The sequence below is a fragment of the Strigops habroptila genome, chromosome 1 (assembly GCF_004027225.2).
Source record: "Strigops habroptila isolate Jane chromosome 1, bStrHab1.2.pri, whole genome shotgun sequence".
Lineage (NCBI taxonomy): Eukaryota > Metazoa > Chordata > Aves > Psittaciformes > Psittacidae > Strigops > Strigops habroptila.
The window spans coordinates 83,403,414-83,420,450 of record NC_044277.2 but is presented as its reverse complement, the minus strand read 5'-3'; the positions used below and the strand labels follow the sequence as shown (position 1 = coordinate 83,420,450).

Below are 17,037 nucleotides of genomic sequence, written 5' to 3'. Positions count from 1 at the left end.
TTAGGCTAAGTAGAGACAGCTGGGTTTCACACACATCTGCAACAGAAACTGAGCACGGTAAAAGTGTGGTAACTGGGTGGTTATATCTGCACATCTGTTTTCTGGGTATTTTGAGATGGATAGATTCCTTAGCTAGAAAGAAACCTGCAAATGCCATTGCTGACTTTTCTGCTTTCAGAAGCCTTTCTCCACCTTCCATGAAACTTGTGTTAGCAATTTCCCTGTTCCTTCTCATTTACACACACAAAGAAGATAAGATCCAGGCTCAAAACTTCAATTGCAGAGTAAGAATGACCATAAATGGATATTGCATGCTACAGTCTGTCATGTTTCTGAAGGCATGAGATATTGTCAGGGCTATGTAACTGGTTTCCAAGCTTCTCAATGCCCCAGCCATAATGTTTCAAAAATCACCAGCCAAGACTTTCTTTTTACTTCACTATGGTTGGAATGCACTTGGGCTGGTACTAGGAAGAAATTCTTTCCTGTGAGGGTGGTGAGGCTCTGGCATAGGTTGCCCAGAGAAGCTGTGGCTGTCCCATTCCTGGAAGTGTTTAACGCCAGGTTGGATGGGGCCTTGAGCAACCTGGTCTAGTGGAAGGTGCCCCTGCCCATGGCAGAGAGGGTGGAGCTAGATGATCTTTAAGATTCCTTCCAATCCAAACCATTCTATGATTCTACAATTCACCACTAAGGAGAATGTCCAAGTGAACAACAATAAAAGAAGCAGACAATCTGCTTGAACCTGCAAACTGAAGGCTTGTCTCCTTGACATGATGCTAATGAACCATTTTTTCTTGATGCTTAAGGCATGTAAAACCACAGATAAGCACTAACTGCTGTGTGCAAAATAGTCAATAAATTACCATCAGACTCTCCCTTCTGTTTAACTTTTATTAAAAGAGGTGCTAAGGTACTGTACTGTATGCAGTACATCATATTTATTACCAAAATTAACAAATATACAAAACTTATACATGTAATTTTCTTACATCCATTTATTGGTCTATAATACTGCATTTGTTCAAGTAGGTTATCTACAGCATGTAAACATCCCTTGGATTGACCTCACACAGATTAGGAAAGCCCATCTAACCCATGTAGTTACCAAATATAGCTTTTCCTTTTTTTAAATTTATTTGGCTTTCATTGGTAGAACCTAATCTTCACATTTGGCACATGGAAGAGACATCTACAGTGCAAAAGAGGCAGATTTTCTGGTTTTGTTCTCAGCAGTTTAGTGGAGTCATGGTTTTAAGGAGCCGAGAATAAATTTACACAAACTTGATTGATAGGAAATGGATTAGTGTTAACACCAATGACTTATAGATCAGCCATTAAACTAGAGCAGAAATTCAAAGCCTCTTCCTCAGCCCTCTCAGCCAGGTGGAAAAAACCCCTCAGCCTTGTTTCTAAAGGGTTACAAAAGGACTCTGTTAGCAACAAAGAGAGGAGGTTTAGTTTACAAAGAGCCCTCTGAGATTCCAGTTTCAATTTTCTGCTTTGTGGGATTTTTTTTTTTTTCCCCCTCTTGTTAGCAAGCAAATTTTTTTTTTCTTTTTTAATGGGGGAAAAGTAACTGGCGGGGAACAGATTTTCTGTGCTGGCAATTTCTTAGTGAGTTGGAGATTACAGTTGGAGTCTGTAGATCTTTGAACCCAGACGTACAGAGCTCAGTAAGCTGCCGTGTACAAGGGAGAGAGAAAGGGAGAAAGAGAATAATGTCATTATATTCCAGGTGTGGAGCTTTTCAATTTTGCTGTAAAAAACAGGAAAAATCTTTCTTCCTTCTGCTTCCCACTGTTTCAATAGCATGACTTAATTTAACTGAGTAAAGCTGATCCAGAGAGACCTTCATTCGCACCCTTCTTCCCATTCTCATCCAAGCACCGTATTGCTATTTTTTAGGAGGCCTCAACCATGTCCATGGAAGCATCTGATGAGAATGGACCTTAGTGGACACTGTTTTGCATGGAAACCCCTCTGCCATTCCTCGTCTGTTACCACAGAGCCCCGCTGCTGTCTGTGGCACCGTACATCTCGGCCAGCTTTTTGAAGCGTGGCCCCCAGTCTGTCAGGTAGTCGTAGCTCTGGTCTGAGTCTGTCGTCACCGACTGTAGGGAGCTGAGCGACTCCGCCACCGAGCCATTCCCTTCAAACATGTACGTCTGGAGGGAGTCGAAGGGAGGTGCCCACAGGTCCATGTCAGCTTCATACAGCTTGGCAAGCACATAGTTGTGGACGTTGTTGTCCATGACGCACGCCTGAGGCACGTATCGGGAGAGGCTCTCTATTTCAGGGAGCATGTCCTGCCGGTTTTTCACCACCAGCTGGGCCTCCCGCGGGTTCCACATGGCAGCAATATCGAAGGCCTCTGTGTCCTCCTCCCCACCGCCCTCGTCGTCGTACCTGACGATGTTCTCATGGATGTTCTCCTCCTCATCGATGATGTATGGCTGCTTCCGCTGGCGCCTCATGGAGAGGATGAGCAGAACCAGCACTGCAGGAGGCAACAGAGACACAGGGCCATCAGTGAAGGGGCAGATCTTACGAGGGCTTTAGAGTCTCTGCTGCTCTGTTTTCCCCTTGATGAGCCCAGCCAGCCTCTTGGATTTAAAGAGCTGTGGTGGTTACAGGTGGATGGTGTAGAAATTGCCCAACCCCAAGTCTAGCTTAGCAGCTTGAGGTCCTGTTAATCTGTCCCTTTTCTCACCGTAATTCTTAACTCCTGGTGACAATTAGGACATGTATATCCAGCGGTGCTTGTGGTGCACTATAACAATACTTGAGCTACTCTTAAGTTAGCCAGATCAAGTATCAGTAATGGTTTATCTGCAGTGGCTCACAGCTCCATAGAGGTATTTTTTTTCCTGCTGTGTAGCTGGGTTTTGCAGCCTGCTTTGGGCCTGACTCTTGGGCTGCGGGTTGCATACGACACCGATGGATGGTGCCAAGGCACCATGGTGGTGTGTTTGCCTTACATAGCAAAATGCAGAGCTAGCCCCTTAGTCTCCTCCAAATCTTTTTTTTTGGTTTTGTTTTATCTGCAAGCCTCTCGCAGTACTGCAATGCTGGTGCTCATCATCTTCTCCATGCTTCTTAACATGGGGAGAAGTGGTCATACAAGCACCAGAGCCCTTTACTATTGAAAATGTGCCATCAACTAGTGACTGTATTTCCAGGACCAGAATTCAGCAAAGGTTTTGAATGCTGAAATTTTGAACTGAGGTATCTAGGCTCCTTTGAACAGCCAGAATGAAGACATTTCTAAGGAATTTTTCCTGTATCGTACTCCACTGCTCCTCAAATTGTGTTCCCTGAAATTTCAGGGAATGTGTGTTTTGAACTAATATCTCATGCCTCAAGAGAGTGAATGAGGGCAGCACTGAAGTTCTTTGGATACCAACAACTATCAGGGGGCATAGAAAGTCTGGGCAAGGAAGGGATGGAATTTATTTGTGAAGACAGAACACATGCAAGATGCTCAGCCCCTTTATAGCAGCACAGGCACAATTTTAATGTAGTGTCTCAAGGAAAATGTGTGGAGGTGAGGATATCTCCTGTCAAAAGACAGGACATGAAACAGGGCTTACCATTCCTGTTTCCTGTGGGACCATCTGATCAGAAACTGCTGAGGACGAGAAAGTAACCTGTCCCCAGCCACAGCTCTCAGGACTTCCTCCTGGCATACCTCTTCCGGGAAAGCAGAGTGATATAGACACCTTGGCACTCTGGGCATCTGGCAGAAATATATGCAGGCCATAGTTTTCCCCCATTCCTACCCCCCAGAGCCTGAAGCCATATGCAGCTAACTACACCATCTGTCCATCTGGTCCTTGATTAGGCCCTTTCAGTATATGTGTGTCTACATATAATATATACATAGATGTGTGTGTGTGTCCCCTTCACCTTTGGCTAGCAACCCCCTGGTCAGAACTGAAGAGTCTGACCCCTCCCAAGAAGAAGACAAGGGTTTACCAAGCAGGACGAAGATGCAGGCAAGGATTGCAATGAGTGCCCCTCTGCTCAGGCTGACGGGGAGGACGTAGGCCTCCGCGTTGCAGGACATCACCATGCCGTCGTCATCGCAGCTGCACACGTGCACGGTAAGCGTGCCTGTGCTGCTCAGCACGGGACGGCCGTTGTCACTGATCAGGATGGGGAGGTAAAAAGTGTTCTGCTCATGTTGTCTGAAACCAGAGCGCCTAGTCAAAATCCATGCTGTATTATCTGAGGGTAGAAAATAAATGGAGAGAAGAGCTTACATGCAGAGCATATGCATTCAGCAGAGAAGGAAGGTTAAAAAAATCACCCCTAGACCCGCACATGTATTTGTCTTCTCTCTTTTTTTCTTTGGTTTGTATCAGTTTGTCACTAATCAGCATTTTGATTCTGCCTCTCCTATTCCAGTCACTTCTCAGGCTACAGCTCCAAACCTGCAAGGCATACACACCTTAGCAGTTGTGTTTACCCCTTCTAACATAAAGTGCCCAGAGCAAACTCACAGCCTCCAGATTTAGCTAAAAGAGCTTTCAGATGGCAAGACAGAAACAAACAGTTGAAGGAAACTTATTGTCACTGTTTCTTCATGCTCAGCATCTTTTCTAGACCTCACTCTTGAGCGCTGCCACCATTTTGGAGGTGCTGATGTATAACCCTTGTGGACATGTTCAGGTACTTTTAATGTTTTTTGATACATGGCATGGTCATCTACTTGAGGCAACAAAAAGACAAGGGAAAAAACAGATTGCTATTCTAAAGCAGCAATGAGTTGCGAACTTGCAACTGCACATTTTTTCAGTGAAATACATGCAATTTCATTGGCACTTTTGCCATTGAAAAAGGTCAGAATGCTTCATGTCATCATTGTCAGAATTATTCTGCTTTGATATGACCATTCTGCTTCATTTAGTGTGACTGCCTGTTTTTTATATAAATCAAACGGAATGAAAGTGATGCTGCTGGAAAAAAATAGTAAAAGGGTGACCTAACAGTCAGCTGTTGTTGGTCATTTCAAGGGAAATTCCTATCTTTGGGGCTGCTTCTCCATATTCAGCATCTTTTTTAAAATGTCAGAATTTCCCAGTGGCATTTGAACTCCTGCCTACCCCCTCCCTCAAATTCTTCAGACTGCACCATGTTTCCTAATGAAAAAGAAATTGAACTCAGGAATTTGTTCTTCTCATTTCTCATCACATGAATGCCAAAGCAAAATCTTTGGAGATCAGTGATGATTTGTTAGTGCTGACTTTCAAGCTTCTTGGCCTCAGAGACTTTTGGAAAGCATAAGACTGGATGTCTCTGATGTGAACTTGGCCACCAGAGAGTCAAAAGGAACCTGCAGGAAAATTGGCCCTTCTTACAAACATGTCTGCAAATCTTGGGCCAGCAATGATAAATGTGGAACACAGGTACTTTTTCTCTTTAGCAGACCTACCTGCCCTGACCCCATGAAGTGATGCTTTGGGATTTTAGGAGCTGAACCTCATGCAGTTTCTTTTACTACTTAGTTTTGTTTCCTGTTTCCTTGGTTCAAAAGAGGCCACAGTCTGGCCATCTGCATCTCTAGGTTGTTACAATGTACATTTCCTAAGCCTGGAAATGCAGGATGCCAGTCGGCTGTTCCCAGGTGGATTGGCACAATGTGGCTGTGACCTAGAAATGGCAAGAAACCTGATCACAAGCAGACTGTGGAAAAACCCCAAAATATCAAGACTGGATTGTTCCACTTCCTTATTATTTCTGTATCAATTCACTGCTAAAATTTAAATCTTGGGTAATTATCTTCAGTGCAGAGACTCAGGTTGCATGCAAATAAATTAGCTGTAGTATCTGCTGTAGTCTGAACATCAAAAATGATTTGATGGCTTTCAGGAGTGAAATCGGGAGTGTTATATACCACTAGCTATGGAATATAAGCAAACTCAAGCTAGACTCACTAGACTTGCCTGCTGGACTTAAATTATGCTCAGAATTCCATATTTTGTGCTGCAAATCTTATGGCATCAGATGGTATTGGTGCACATACCCTGGGATGTTCATGTGCCCTCTAGTATGTGCTCTCCAGCTATTAAAACCACATCTTTTCAACACTGGGCCTGTTTTAGCATGAGAAAAAGCAACCCAAATGGCAGAAAATGGCAAAGTGCCTGCGTTTATGCTGTGTCAATGGAAATGTCTGAGTCATCTTAACAGTGTAGTAATTTGCTTGCTTTTCTCTTTCCTGGGTGAAAGACTCACTCTCTTTAAACTGACTTACAACAGGAGTCACAAATTCTTTTCAGGTGACAGCAAACCTTCATTTTATGTGAAATCACTCTTTGTGAGGAAAAAAGACTTCATTATTTTGAGTTGATCATACTTTGCCTGTAAAAGAAGTCACAGGCCGTGAACCTGGCTGAAGTTGTGCAAAATCAGCTAGTGAGACATCTCAAGTGTTTTTAACCATAACTTTTTTTTTTTTTTTTTTTTTTTTTAGGCCAAACCCAAGTCTTTATAATCAAATATTAATATATAATATATATATATTTTTTTCCTGTGATGTGCTGAACATATCACCCAAGTCTTAAATGTTCTTGGTGATGAAATTCTCTTGATGACTCTCAGCATTACGTTTCATCCCTTTGTTTTGTTTTGCTTTTCAGTAGGCAGGCATCCAAATCATCCCTAAAGAATCGCTCTACCTGTTACTTATCAACTGCAATATGTTGGTGCCAAAGCTTGTTGTGTGACTCATCAAAAGCCAATGTGATCTGATGTACTACTGCAGCATGAAGGACATGCTGGAATGTGGTGCAGCATGGCAGAAAACGAAATACACAATTTTCTTCCAAATTTGATAACTGCTAAGCCTCAGCCACCAGCAGAAGAGGGCTTGTGAGGACATGAAAGCCCCATTATATAAAAAGAAAAAAAAAGCAAGCATGATAAGAATGCACAACATTTCTGCATCACAGCTTCCAACACAGCATCTTTGGCTCACAGAAGGCTGGATGGTAGCACTTAGCTACAGTGCTGAGCAGAGATACTGAAGATTGCAGCATGGCTGGTCCCATGCCTGTGTGATCAGCAGGAGGTGAAAACTGTACTTCCTGCGGGCATGCAGGCTGGTGTCTTTATGTGGTTGTGAGAGCAAGCCATGAAGCATCTCATTCCTGCAGTTTTCTGCCCCAGTTAAAGTGATGTACCTCCCTGGAGAGGTTAAGGGAATTAACCACTGTGTAGGTCCAAACTGTGAGATCAGAGCTGACCACCGCTCTTCTTACAAGAAAGGCTTGTTTTCTTTCTATGTACATCTGTACAAGAACTGGGGATGGTTAGTATAGAACTTCTGTTAGCTTTTAAAACCTAATTGTAATAATTATAAATATAGGGAAACAAAGAAATATTTCACCTAGAGTGGGTGAAAGAGCACAAGGAAGCAGGCACTACAGACAACACTGGCTTGAGGAAGGGGTCACATTTTTTCCTGACGATTTTCAGCTGCTCACTGCTTTTGCTCTCTGCTGAAGTGTGAGGTAGACTGCAGTTTTAGGGAAGGAAGAAATAGCCCAAAGTTTTCCTAGGACAAGTTTAAATGCAATGGGGAGGACTGCCAGAGGCTTCTAATGATGGGCCTGGCAACGGTATGACCCTGCACCCATTAAAATGTCTGCTCTCTTCATCAGTTCACCCAAAGATGGAGGCCAGCACTTAAGAGTCAACAGAAGATCAGCTCAGAGTTTAATCTGGAAACGCAGGAAGATTATTTAGTTCCCATTCTTACACCAAGCCTCTTTTGCCAACTTTTTTCCAGCATATTCTCAGTGGACTTAGAAGTGGGGGAAGATGGCTTGGCAATGCCCTACATGAGTAACCAAATAGATGTGAGACCTCAGCTCAATTCCCTGCTTTATCACATATATCTTACAAGGCCTTGGGAGGTCATTTAGGCACAGATCTTTGCAGATACTTACATGTCTGCCTCCCACTGATTTTATTGAACTCAAAGGGAACCAGGCATGTAAGTAGCCTAATTTCTTTTTGCCCCGGATCCCTAACTGTAAAAGTGGAGAACAATAGGATTTCTTTGTCTGCCAGAGATATGTGGAGAATGAATAGACTGAAGAAGTTCTCAGACACGAAATTGACAAGGGCCAAAGAAATATGTAAAACAGCTCATCAGAATGCAAACTGTGATCTATCTGTTGCTCAGTATAAATCAAGGTTTTAATTGCGCCAGGAAGGCTGCATGTTTTGCAGTTTCTCTTACTGCTATATTGGACAACCAAGTAATCAGCACAAATGCAAATCTTAATAGCGCCTTCCCGCAGCCTGAGAAACATTGCTGTCTTGTGTTTACGTGCACAGGCTGTGACTAGCAAGGAGGGTTCTGTTTCTTGTCTTGCCATGCTGAAACATACAGTATAGCTACCCCCTCTGTGACTATGTCGTATGATTTCTGTAGTCCTTAGTGGTCTCTAGATGAAAATATAAATATAAATTATTGTTACTGAAATGACTACTGCACTCCAAATTGCTGAGGCACTAAATTAATCCTTAATGTGTATATTTCAAATAGTCAGTGGTTTGATACTTTACATTTTTCGTTTCAGGTCTGTAACCAATAGTACCCTAAGCTTCTTGTGATGTATATCTCTGGAAAACTGGTATTTTACATAAAGTGGGAAGCACAGCCATTCAGTCACTGCTGTCACTATAAATTATTGCAAATATGGCCTTAGACAGAAAAAGTGCATCTGATGCTGGGAATTTTCTGAGTTTCTTTTTTTAGAACAATGCCTTGAGGATGAAATGAGCCTACTTTGCCAAATGTTTTAGCAATAGTTGTGTTTAATTTGTTCACTTATTTTGGCAATATATATTCAAAAATGAAAAGAAGGAGACAATGGGAAAAAGATGGGAATAAAAATACAAGAAATTGTGTGAGGAGGTTTCAGGAACACTAAAGAAAGAAAATTGGTTTTCGGATGAAAAAACATTAGCGTGCAGTATAGAAGGGCTCCAGACTTTGCAAGTAGCATGTTTTAAGAGATGTTTGCAGGAGCTTCTTTGTTAGCCTCTGTGTTGCTTTTTTGTATGCCTGCAGAGACACAGAGGGGCTTATGGAAATATTGCGACAAGCAGGCATGTGTGGGAGCAGGGGCAGGCACACTGCTTGGAGACAGGCACAGATGCTGCAGGTGGCTAGTCTGCCCATTTATTCTGGAATCACTTGCTGATCTGCTGTACTTTACATACTAAACTTCTACTGAAATCCAGCCCCTTCGTATTGGCTTTCAAAGCTCCGCACCAGGTCACTCAAAGTCCTCCCTCTTTCCCCATGAAGGCTGTTGTGGATCTGACCTAAGCACCAGTATCTGCCCATGGAGATCCTCTATCAGCAGCAGTCATGCAAGGACTTGCCACAGCGGGGCTTTCCTGCGGGGTCTAAACCCACCAAAACTTCCCCAAAAGAAATGAATTCCACTGGTTAGGATAGTCGAGTGTCAGCGCTTTGCCATGAGTCTTCCCACTGGTGTTTCAGTTTCTACTTAGCAGATCTTACACAGACTTTTAGCTGTATGCTGTTATCTGCCTAAGGCTCTGTATCTCCTTCCCTATCTCCTGCCCTTTCCTACAGAAATGAGGATATGCGGAAGAGGAAGAAAAAAAATGCTTGGGGGAAAAGACTGGAACAGTACTAGAATCTTCCCTTTCTGTGCCTGGGAGAAAACATGAAAAGTACAAAAAAAAAAAAGAGCAATGTAATTCCCTTCAGATATGTCTCCTAGTTCCAGTTGCTATCCTACCTTAAAGCATCTCCTTCTGAATGAACGCAATTTCCACTTTGTTATCTAAGATGCCTGCAGCCTGGCCACAAGATCTGAATTTGCACAGAACACTGGCACATTTCATCGAAGAAGAAAAAGGGGCCTATTTCTAGAGAATATTTGTAAAGAAGAAAATATCATATAACCTTCAAGTGTATTAAGTAATATGTCATTTTATTGCTGCCTTTAAGGAGCAGGTGTCACTTGGTATTATGTGAAATGGCAGTCTTATCACACAGTGTAAGTCACAGCCTCTCAAGTCCAACTCAGGCATTAGAAATTAGAGTATCTAACTGTCTGTGTCTACTCTGATTACCTTGATTGTCCCTTAGAGTAAAGTTGGGGTTGTTGGCTGCCTCTGGAGCCAGGCTATAGTAGAAGTGCTGACCCTCCTGTGGGTCATCCCTGTCGATGGCGCTCACTGTCTGGATCAGCTACAGAATATGATAACAAAGCAGAAACAGTTGAGAAGCAAAATATATATAATATAAATAAACAGATATCGTATACATTTTTACATATATAAGCAAACGGAGCATTTGAATGAAACTGTCTTGCAGATGTACAGTAGATGATAAATCAAAAAGAGACTCAAAACCTTGCAGGCTTTATGTATTTTGCTATGATCATGCAAATCACTTTTAAACAAAGGAAATAGTTGGTTTGCTTCAAACAACAGACACTTTTCTCTCGTGCATCCCTATCTTCTGTTGCACATTTATTTTTTCAGGGTGTTCAGAAGACTCATTGTGCATTAGAGAGCTTGTAAGACTCCCATACTTATTTTCAGCTTCATTTTGCAGGTAGAAAAGGACTTCAGGTTGATTATTGTATCACTCTTAATTTTAAATCAATTAAATTCTTTCCAAGATGTCAGTGGAAAAGAAAAAGAGAAAAGGAAACCATGCACACACTTTGCATGTGCAATGTATAACACCATGGAAAGAAATGAAGACAATGTCAAATCCAGAAAGAGATTTGTCAGCTCATCTATAGAGGCTTAGTAAAGTAGGTCTAACAGCTGGAAGCACAGTGAGCTATAACTCTGTCTGGATAAACATTCTGACATCTTTTTAGACAAGGAATAAATCTTCACCTGGATTTTTGCATTCAAAAGTTATTTTTGAATTCAAAGGCAAATGACAGACCCTTAAATTCTTGTTCAGCACCTTAAAAATTATGTCAGAACTTTTCAAAGAGTGGAAAGAGAAGCTGTCTTTCTCCACATAAGGAAGCAGTCTAAATTAGTGTGCATTTATCAGAAAACTTATTATTTAGGACACCGACCTTTCAAAACCAGGAAAAAAGATACGAAATGATTTCTACTCCCTGTATTTTTAAGATCCTCTGTGAATTAGGGAGATGAAATTATCCTGTATATGATAGTTGTGAGACAGTTGTCCCAGGAGTGAGTAGCTATTTCATTCTGCTTCACAGCAAGCTGGGAGAAGCTTCAGTGAACACATAGTGATATTACTAGCATAATTTTTCCTTCACAAATAGAATGGTGCATCTAAGTGTTTAAACTATGCTAGTCAGCTTTGCACGAGGAGACACAAGTCTCCACTGTGGACCCTGGGTGGCAAAGCACCCAAGTTGCCACCCTACAAGCAATCAGCAATAAAGCTTGCACCAGCTCCAGCGAGAGAGAGATCATGTCCATCTGTGACAAAGGCAGACCTTGTTCAAGGGGTTTAATGGGCTTTTAGAAGAGAGAGGAGCAAAGAGGCTTCACTGCTTGCTTAGAGGTGCGGGTTTACAGTGTGTGGAGTGGGAAGTCCTGTGTTGTCTACGACTCTGTGTCACAGCAGAACAGGGTCAGCTTGCTGCCCCTTTGAAGCTGATGTAGTCTGTTATGTTCAGCTCCCACAAGTCCAGAGTGCTTAAGGCTCTTACAAATAGGGTCTTTTAACAGTAAGCCTTGCTGTCACACGCAGGCCAGGCTGACTTCATGGCTCTCATGGCATAACATTTCTCCTCTCTTTGTTGCTGCTACAGGACAACTGGGCGTTTGCCTGCTGGCACCTGCCCAAAGGAAGGCTTAATTTCAGCCATGAAGCATATTGGTCAGTGATCCTGGAAACTACTGAGGGAGAAAAAAGAAGTGCTATGTATGATGCTAATCCTGGTGTGATGTACTTGCCTTTGGAAACCAGCACAGACAGCTGCTGACCAGAGTTCAGATGAAATGTGTGGTTAGCTGACCCCTCTTTTCAATGCTCACCCTTTCTGGCACGCTACCTTTGTGGAGGACGGCATCCCCTCCCCAACCCCTGGCATTACTAGTGTTTCTCACCTGCCCCGCTTTGGCATTTTCACAAACAAAAGCTTCATAGAACCTTGCAAACTCTGGCGCGTTGTCATTCACGTCCAGGACTTTCACCGTTACGGAGACGCTGCCCACCTGAGAGGGGTTATCTGGAAGGAGGAGGCACAACGTAAGGAAAGGCAATATACGGGAAGGGGAAGGGGCTGCTCCTCACCTTGCTTGAGAGATAAAGCAGTTTTTTGGCTACTGACTTGTGTTAAATGGCATTTTCCCATTGGGAGCTGCGATTGCTTGCGGGTTTTGTGACTCTGACTGAAGCTGCAAATGCGTCTCTCTCTCTATCCTGGCTTCCCATCTAATCACATATTTTTCAAACAAATTCCATGAAAACTTCGGCCTTGTTCAGTCCAATGGGGCTATTTCTACAACAAAAGTTCTAGACAATGCCCCATTTTTTTTTTTTCACTGCCCCTTGACTGGGCAACGGTATTCGTTGAGCCTCAGTGCTGGGGCACAAATCAGGAAGGGACTCTTTTAAGGATAGGTTTGTGATTCGGTTCTCGTTGAAAGTGGTAATTCTGCAGTTCAGAATTTGCTCAGAATTTATGTTCTTTGAACTCACAAATACTGTCAAGGTTTTGATACTTTGTACAGGGAGGGTTAAAATGTAATAACACATGAAATTGTAGAGAAAAGCTTTCACTGAAGCTTAAAATTGCAATGAAAATTTTGCATTCTGCATGACATCATTTGTGATATTTCTGTCCCACTGGTTCATTAGCTTTCTTTGCCGGTAAATCCATACATCATTTCAAATATCTTCACAATTTCCAAACTAAGTGGCCACAGAATATTTTTTTACTGTGTTTTTTTCCTCAAAACATCTTTTTTCCTTTACTTAATGATAAAACTCTAAGCAGAAATAAAAGGAAATTCATTATTACGATGTCAGAAAAAGTGCAAAAATACAGAAAATCTTAAAAAATAGTATTCTCATCTTCTTTTTCACCATACCACTTTGTGCATTCATCTCCAAATATATCTCCCTTTATATCAAGAAGTGATATATTCATATAAACAATGGAGAATTTTCTTACACCCTGGATTTTACTTAAACATTCAATGTACTGTATCCGTAACATGTGTCACATTGTATCATTGAGATAATACTCATAAACTATATTGTTTCTGCCTAATTTATAATTTAATCCTTCAGCTTCCCACATATCCATACATATCTTGCTAGCACACCCGTCATTGTGTCAGATGAATGTCAGCATTTACACTCTTAGTAATATTGATCTAACTTTTTAAAGTAGGAGCTTTATTCAGGAGTGCACAACTATGACATTTTTGCAAGTATTCACTAGACTAAAATATTGTGTTGCACACGTACAGATCAAAACTGACAGAGGATTGATGGAGGGTGAGTCAAAGGAAGACATGCCTTCATATTGCTCTCACCCTTGAGTGCTGCTACAGGGGCAGCTTTTACAGACTTGTCTATTTGGATTTACATGGAATTGCAGTGGTCATTGGTGGCTGAAAATAAAACTAGCATCAAAATAGATGGGGGTGAGATCCTACCATGTCACCAACTCCTCACTACTAAAAAGGAGACAGAAAGACATCATGTTGTGGAACAGCCTGCTAATATGTGGCAGAGTCACCCTGATTCTTGCAAAACCTTCCCTCTGCTAACTTCAACTTGGCTGATTGCATTTTTGGGCAAGCTTCTCAAAACTTTTTTACTCTCAAACTGCCCCATATCTCTGGTATGGCCTGGATGTGCAGGGAACTCTCTCAGACATGAGGAATGTCCCTGCTATTGGCAGCAAGCTTCTGAAATGCTGCTGCCCCTCAGCAGATGCACAGAGATCCTGAGCAAAAGCTATGTGGACCAGAGAGATTTCTGGTGAAGATGGTGTGAACCTTTTATTTGCTTACATATCCCAAGCTCCTTTATGAAGCTCACATCTGTTAGTATTTCAAACTCAGCTAAATTTTTCATAGAGATGCTATGAAATAATCAGCATCTCCTTGCTCTCAAAGCCTAGGTAAATGCTTGGCACAGATGAATCCTGAGCTGAGTTTTAGTTCATTCTAAAACCAAAATGCATAATGAGTTTAGCAATCCCAAAGCACTCCGGCCCAAATCATTTAGCAAGCAGATGGTGATGACCTTTACTTGCTGCTGAACCAGAGCAGATTTCAGCTGGTGACCTAGCAGTGTAGGATCACTGCTACCTACCAGCCCCTGCACCTCAATCTTCCCAGGTAGGACTGGCAGCTCTGGCAGCTGTACAGCCTTTGCAGCGTCTGCTTTAACTGCCTAGCCCTTCTGAAGATACAGAGCTTTTGCAGAAACACATCAGAAAGAGTTTTAAATAAATCCCTGGAATACTAATGAATTGAAAAAGCAGCACTCTGCATTGAATTGCCAACCTCTATTCCTCCCACCATCCTGTGAAAGGGAGCACAGAAAATAAATAATACGCAGTATTTGCTTGTCGATGTCAGAAGAGTAATTCAGTTAACACAGCTTCCTACTCAGTGCATAAGAAGATGTGAATTGCTGAATCCGTCTCTCAGCCTGTTTTGTCTATTGTATCTCTTTAATCTATGTACAGTTTGGATTCTCCTTACTCAGCTCCATGGCCAGCACAGTGATGTTGTGCCAAGAAACGTCTTCCCGGTCAAGAGGTCTTGCAGTCATCAGTGCTCCTGTTGTAATGTCGACATAAAAGAATCGCCCCGGATCACTGCTCCTGTCAATTGAGTATCTGCAAGAGTACATATTAAAAGTATTATGCAACCCTTGTGAAAACTGTGTGTTATAACCAACAAAGTACCCAAGCAGTGAGAATAATGTCATACCCAGCAGATCCACATTCTTCCACAACCTAGTTACATGCTCCATTGACTTGTATAGGTAGAGTCAGCTGCTCAAAAAACTAGTTCATGTGGCTAACAGCATTTAATGGTGAGTACTACTTGGATGGAGCTGGAAGACAGGAAGATTTAGAGGAAGAAGCCTCAAAGCAAGGCACAGCTCAGCACAGGAACATCTGCTTTACAGAGAAAATCTGTCAGTGAGGAGTGTGATTTCTTTTTCTAAGCAAAATAATTATGCCCTTTCCTTGGGCACAGTTCAGACAGGATGAAAATTACTTTACTCAGCTCATTCTCTGAGCACCTAGGCTGACAAGGAGGAACTGTTCCCTTCCTTGTGCTTTTGTATTCTCTCCTCCTTCAGGTGAATAAACTCCACCTGTATCCTGAAACATCCATACTGATTGAGCCATGTCAACTCAAGGGGATGATGAATGGCTTTCTCATATCACCTAGCCAGAAAAGCAGCTCCCTCTGTGAGGTTGATTCATCATAATTACTGAACCTGCCTGGGTAGTATCCTGTCAGTTTAATGCTGGGAATAAGCTTTTTGTACCCATGAGCAAGGAAATATGGTGGTACCTGCAGGCCAGACAACTTGGGCAGGAAGGCAGTTGATTGACAGCTGTCACCACTGTATTCACTCAGTCAGAGGGACCATTTCACAGGGTGTGTAAAATACTCAATACGCTTCATATGCATCATCTTGCTCTTAACAGCAGTTTGTACAAGTTGCCTTCCCAGCTAACTATGTTATCATGTTATCATGGTAAGAGGTCCTTTGGCAAAAGCCATCCATGCACCTATGTAAATGCCACAGCCTAGAGCAGAGCCCAGAATTATTCTCATTTTTGCTGCTTCTTTCTTTGAAGTTGATGGAAAGTGAAAACATTAGTCATAACAGATGCTGAACAGGGCTTGTTCTTCTGAATTTTCTCCTTTCAGCACAAGTGCATTGACTGGAACAAGCATGCCAGCCTGATCTTTATATAGCGACTTATCAAACTGGGATATAAAATATTATTGAGCTGTGCTGTTGGGAAATTGTTTTACAATTTTTTTCCAGAAAAATAAAAGAAGGCGGGATAGCAGGTTTGCTTCCCTTTCCTTTCCAGTCCTTCCCATACCTTCTTAAATAGATTTCCGAGGCATTTGATTTATTTAGGAAATAAGTTTGAGTGTTCCTATTTTTTGCTATAATAATTATTCTTGTATGAGGACTATAAAAGAATTTCTGACAGTTTAAGGCCAACAAGTATCTGAAATTGAATATGGCTTTGTGATTAAGTGGTGCAGTATTAATCACCAGTGTCAAGAGGCACAGGTGGAGTCTCCGTCTGGGTTCTCCATTTAAGTTCTCCTGCTAATAACACCTGCTCCTTCACACTTGTTTCCACTGTATTCTTTAGGTAATCTTCCTGAATCACTTAACAACAATCATGGCATATTTTCAGCCATCAGAATTTCACAGTGTGAGAATCCAGCTACTGGATGTTGGGAAAATTAGGATTTGAGAGTTCCCCTGTGTTTAGTGAGCCCTCCCACAATGTGTCCTGGATTTTTCATACTTGAAAAAATGATAAAAGGAGGGTCAGGTCACCATTTTAATTCAGATGGATTTCAGCTTGTGTAACAAAATATGGGATTTTGGGTTTCTTATATTGCTTTGCCCTGTGCAAAGCGAATGCAAAGCAAGCTTTAACCACTGACAGAATGATACTGCACAAAGCTGTCATGGATGGAGTGGACCACATGACAGGCAAGCAGAACCAGTTCTTAACATTTGTATTTTAGATAGCATTACAAGTGGTTTTTATTCTTTTTTTTTACCTCTACCCCACTCATTTGCATTTATATGTACTGGTGTGGGGAGGAAGGAGGGAAGAAAGGAAGGAGGAAAGAAAGGAAAGTAGGAAGGGCAGAAGATGGGAAGAAGGGAAGAAAGGAAGAAAGTCGGAAGAGACAGAGTTACAAAGGAGTCTGCGAATATTTGCAACTGGGGTTTTTTATTTGTTTTGTTGTTTGGTTTCTTTTTTTTTAATATATCTTTGGTGATGCATTCTG

General features: G+C 42.0%; 1 protein-coding gene across 4 annotated transcripts in view; it reads right to left on the bottom strand.

The window, feature by feature from the left end:
- Positions 1–1,534: 1,534 nt before the first annotated feature.
- CDH20 (cadherin 20) overlaps positions 1,535–17,037 on the bottom strand; it is a 119,979-nt gene continuing 104,476 nt past the window's right edge. For 2 of the 4 annotated variants that reach the window (XM_030503911.1, XM_030503901.1), the window contains 5 exons: positions 14,728–14,864; positions 12,109–12,230; positions 10,129–10,246; positions 3,979–4,230; positions 1,535–2,500 (listed from right to left, as the gene is read on the bottom strand). In XM_030503911.1, coding sequence (XP_030359771.1) covers positions 2,001–2,500; positions 3,979–4,230; positions 10,129–10,246; positions 12,109–12,230; positions 14,728–14,864 — 1,129 coding nt within the window. In that variant the 3' untranslated portion in view covers positions 1,535–2,000. Of the gene's footprint in view, positions 2,501–2,530; positions 3,740–3,978; positions 4,231–10,128; positions 10,247–12,108; positions 12,231–14,727; positions 14,865–17,037 lie in introns of those variants that run through there. The other 2 variants (XM_030503928.1, XM_030503920.1) reach the window with 2 other exon arrangements.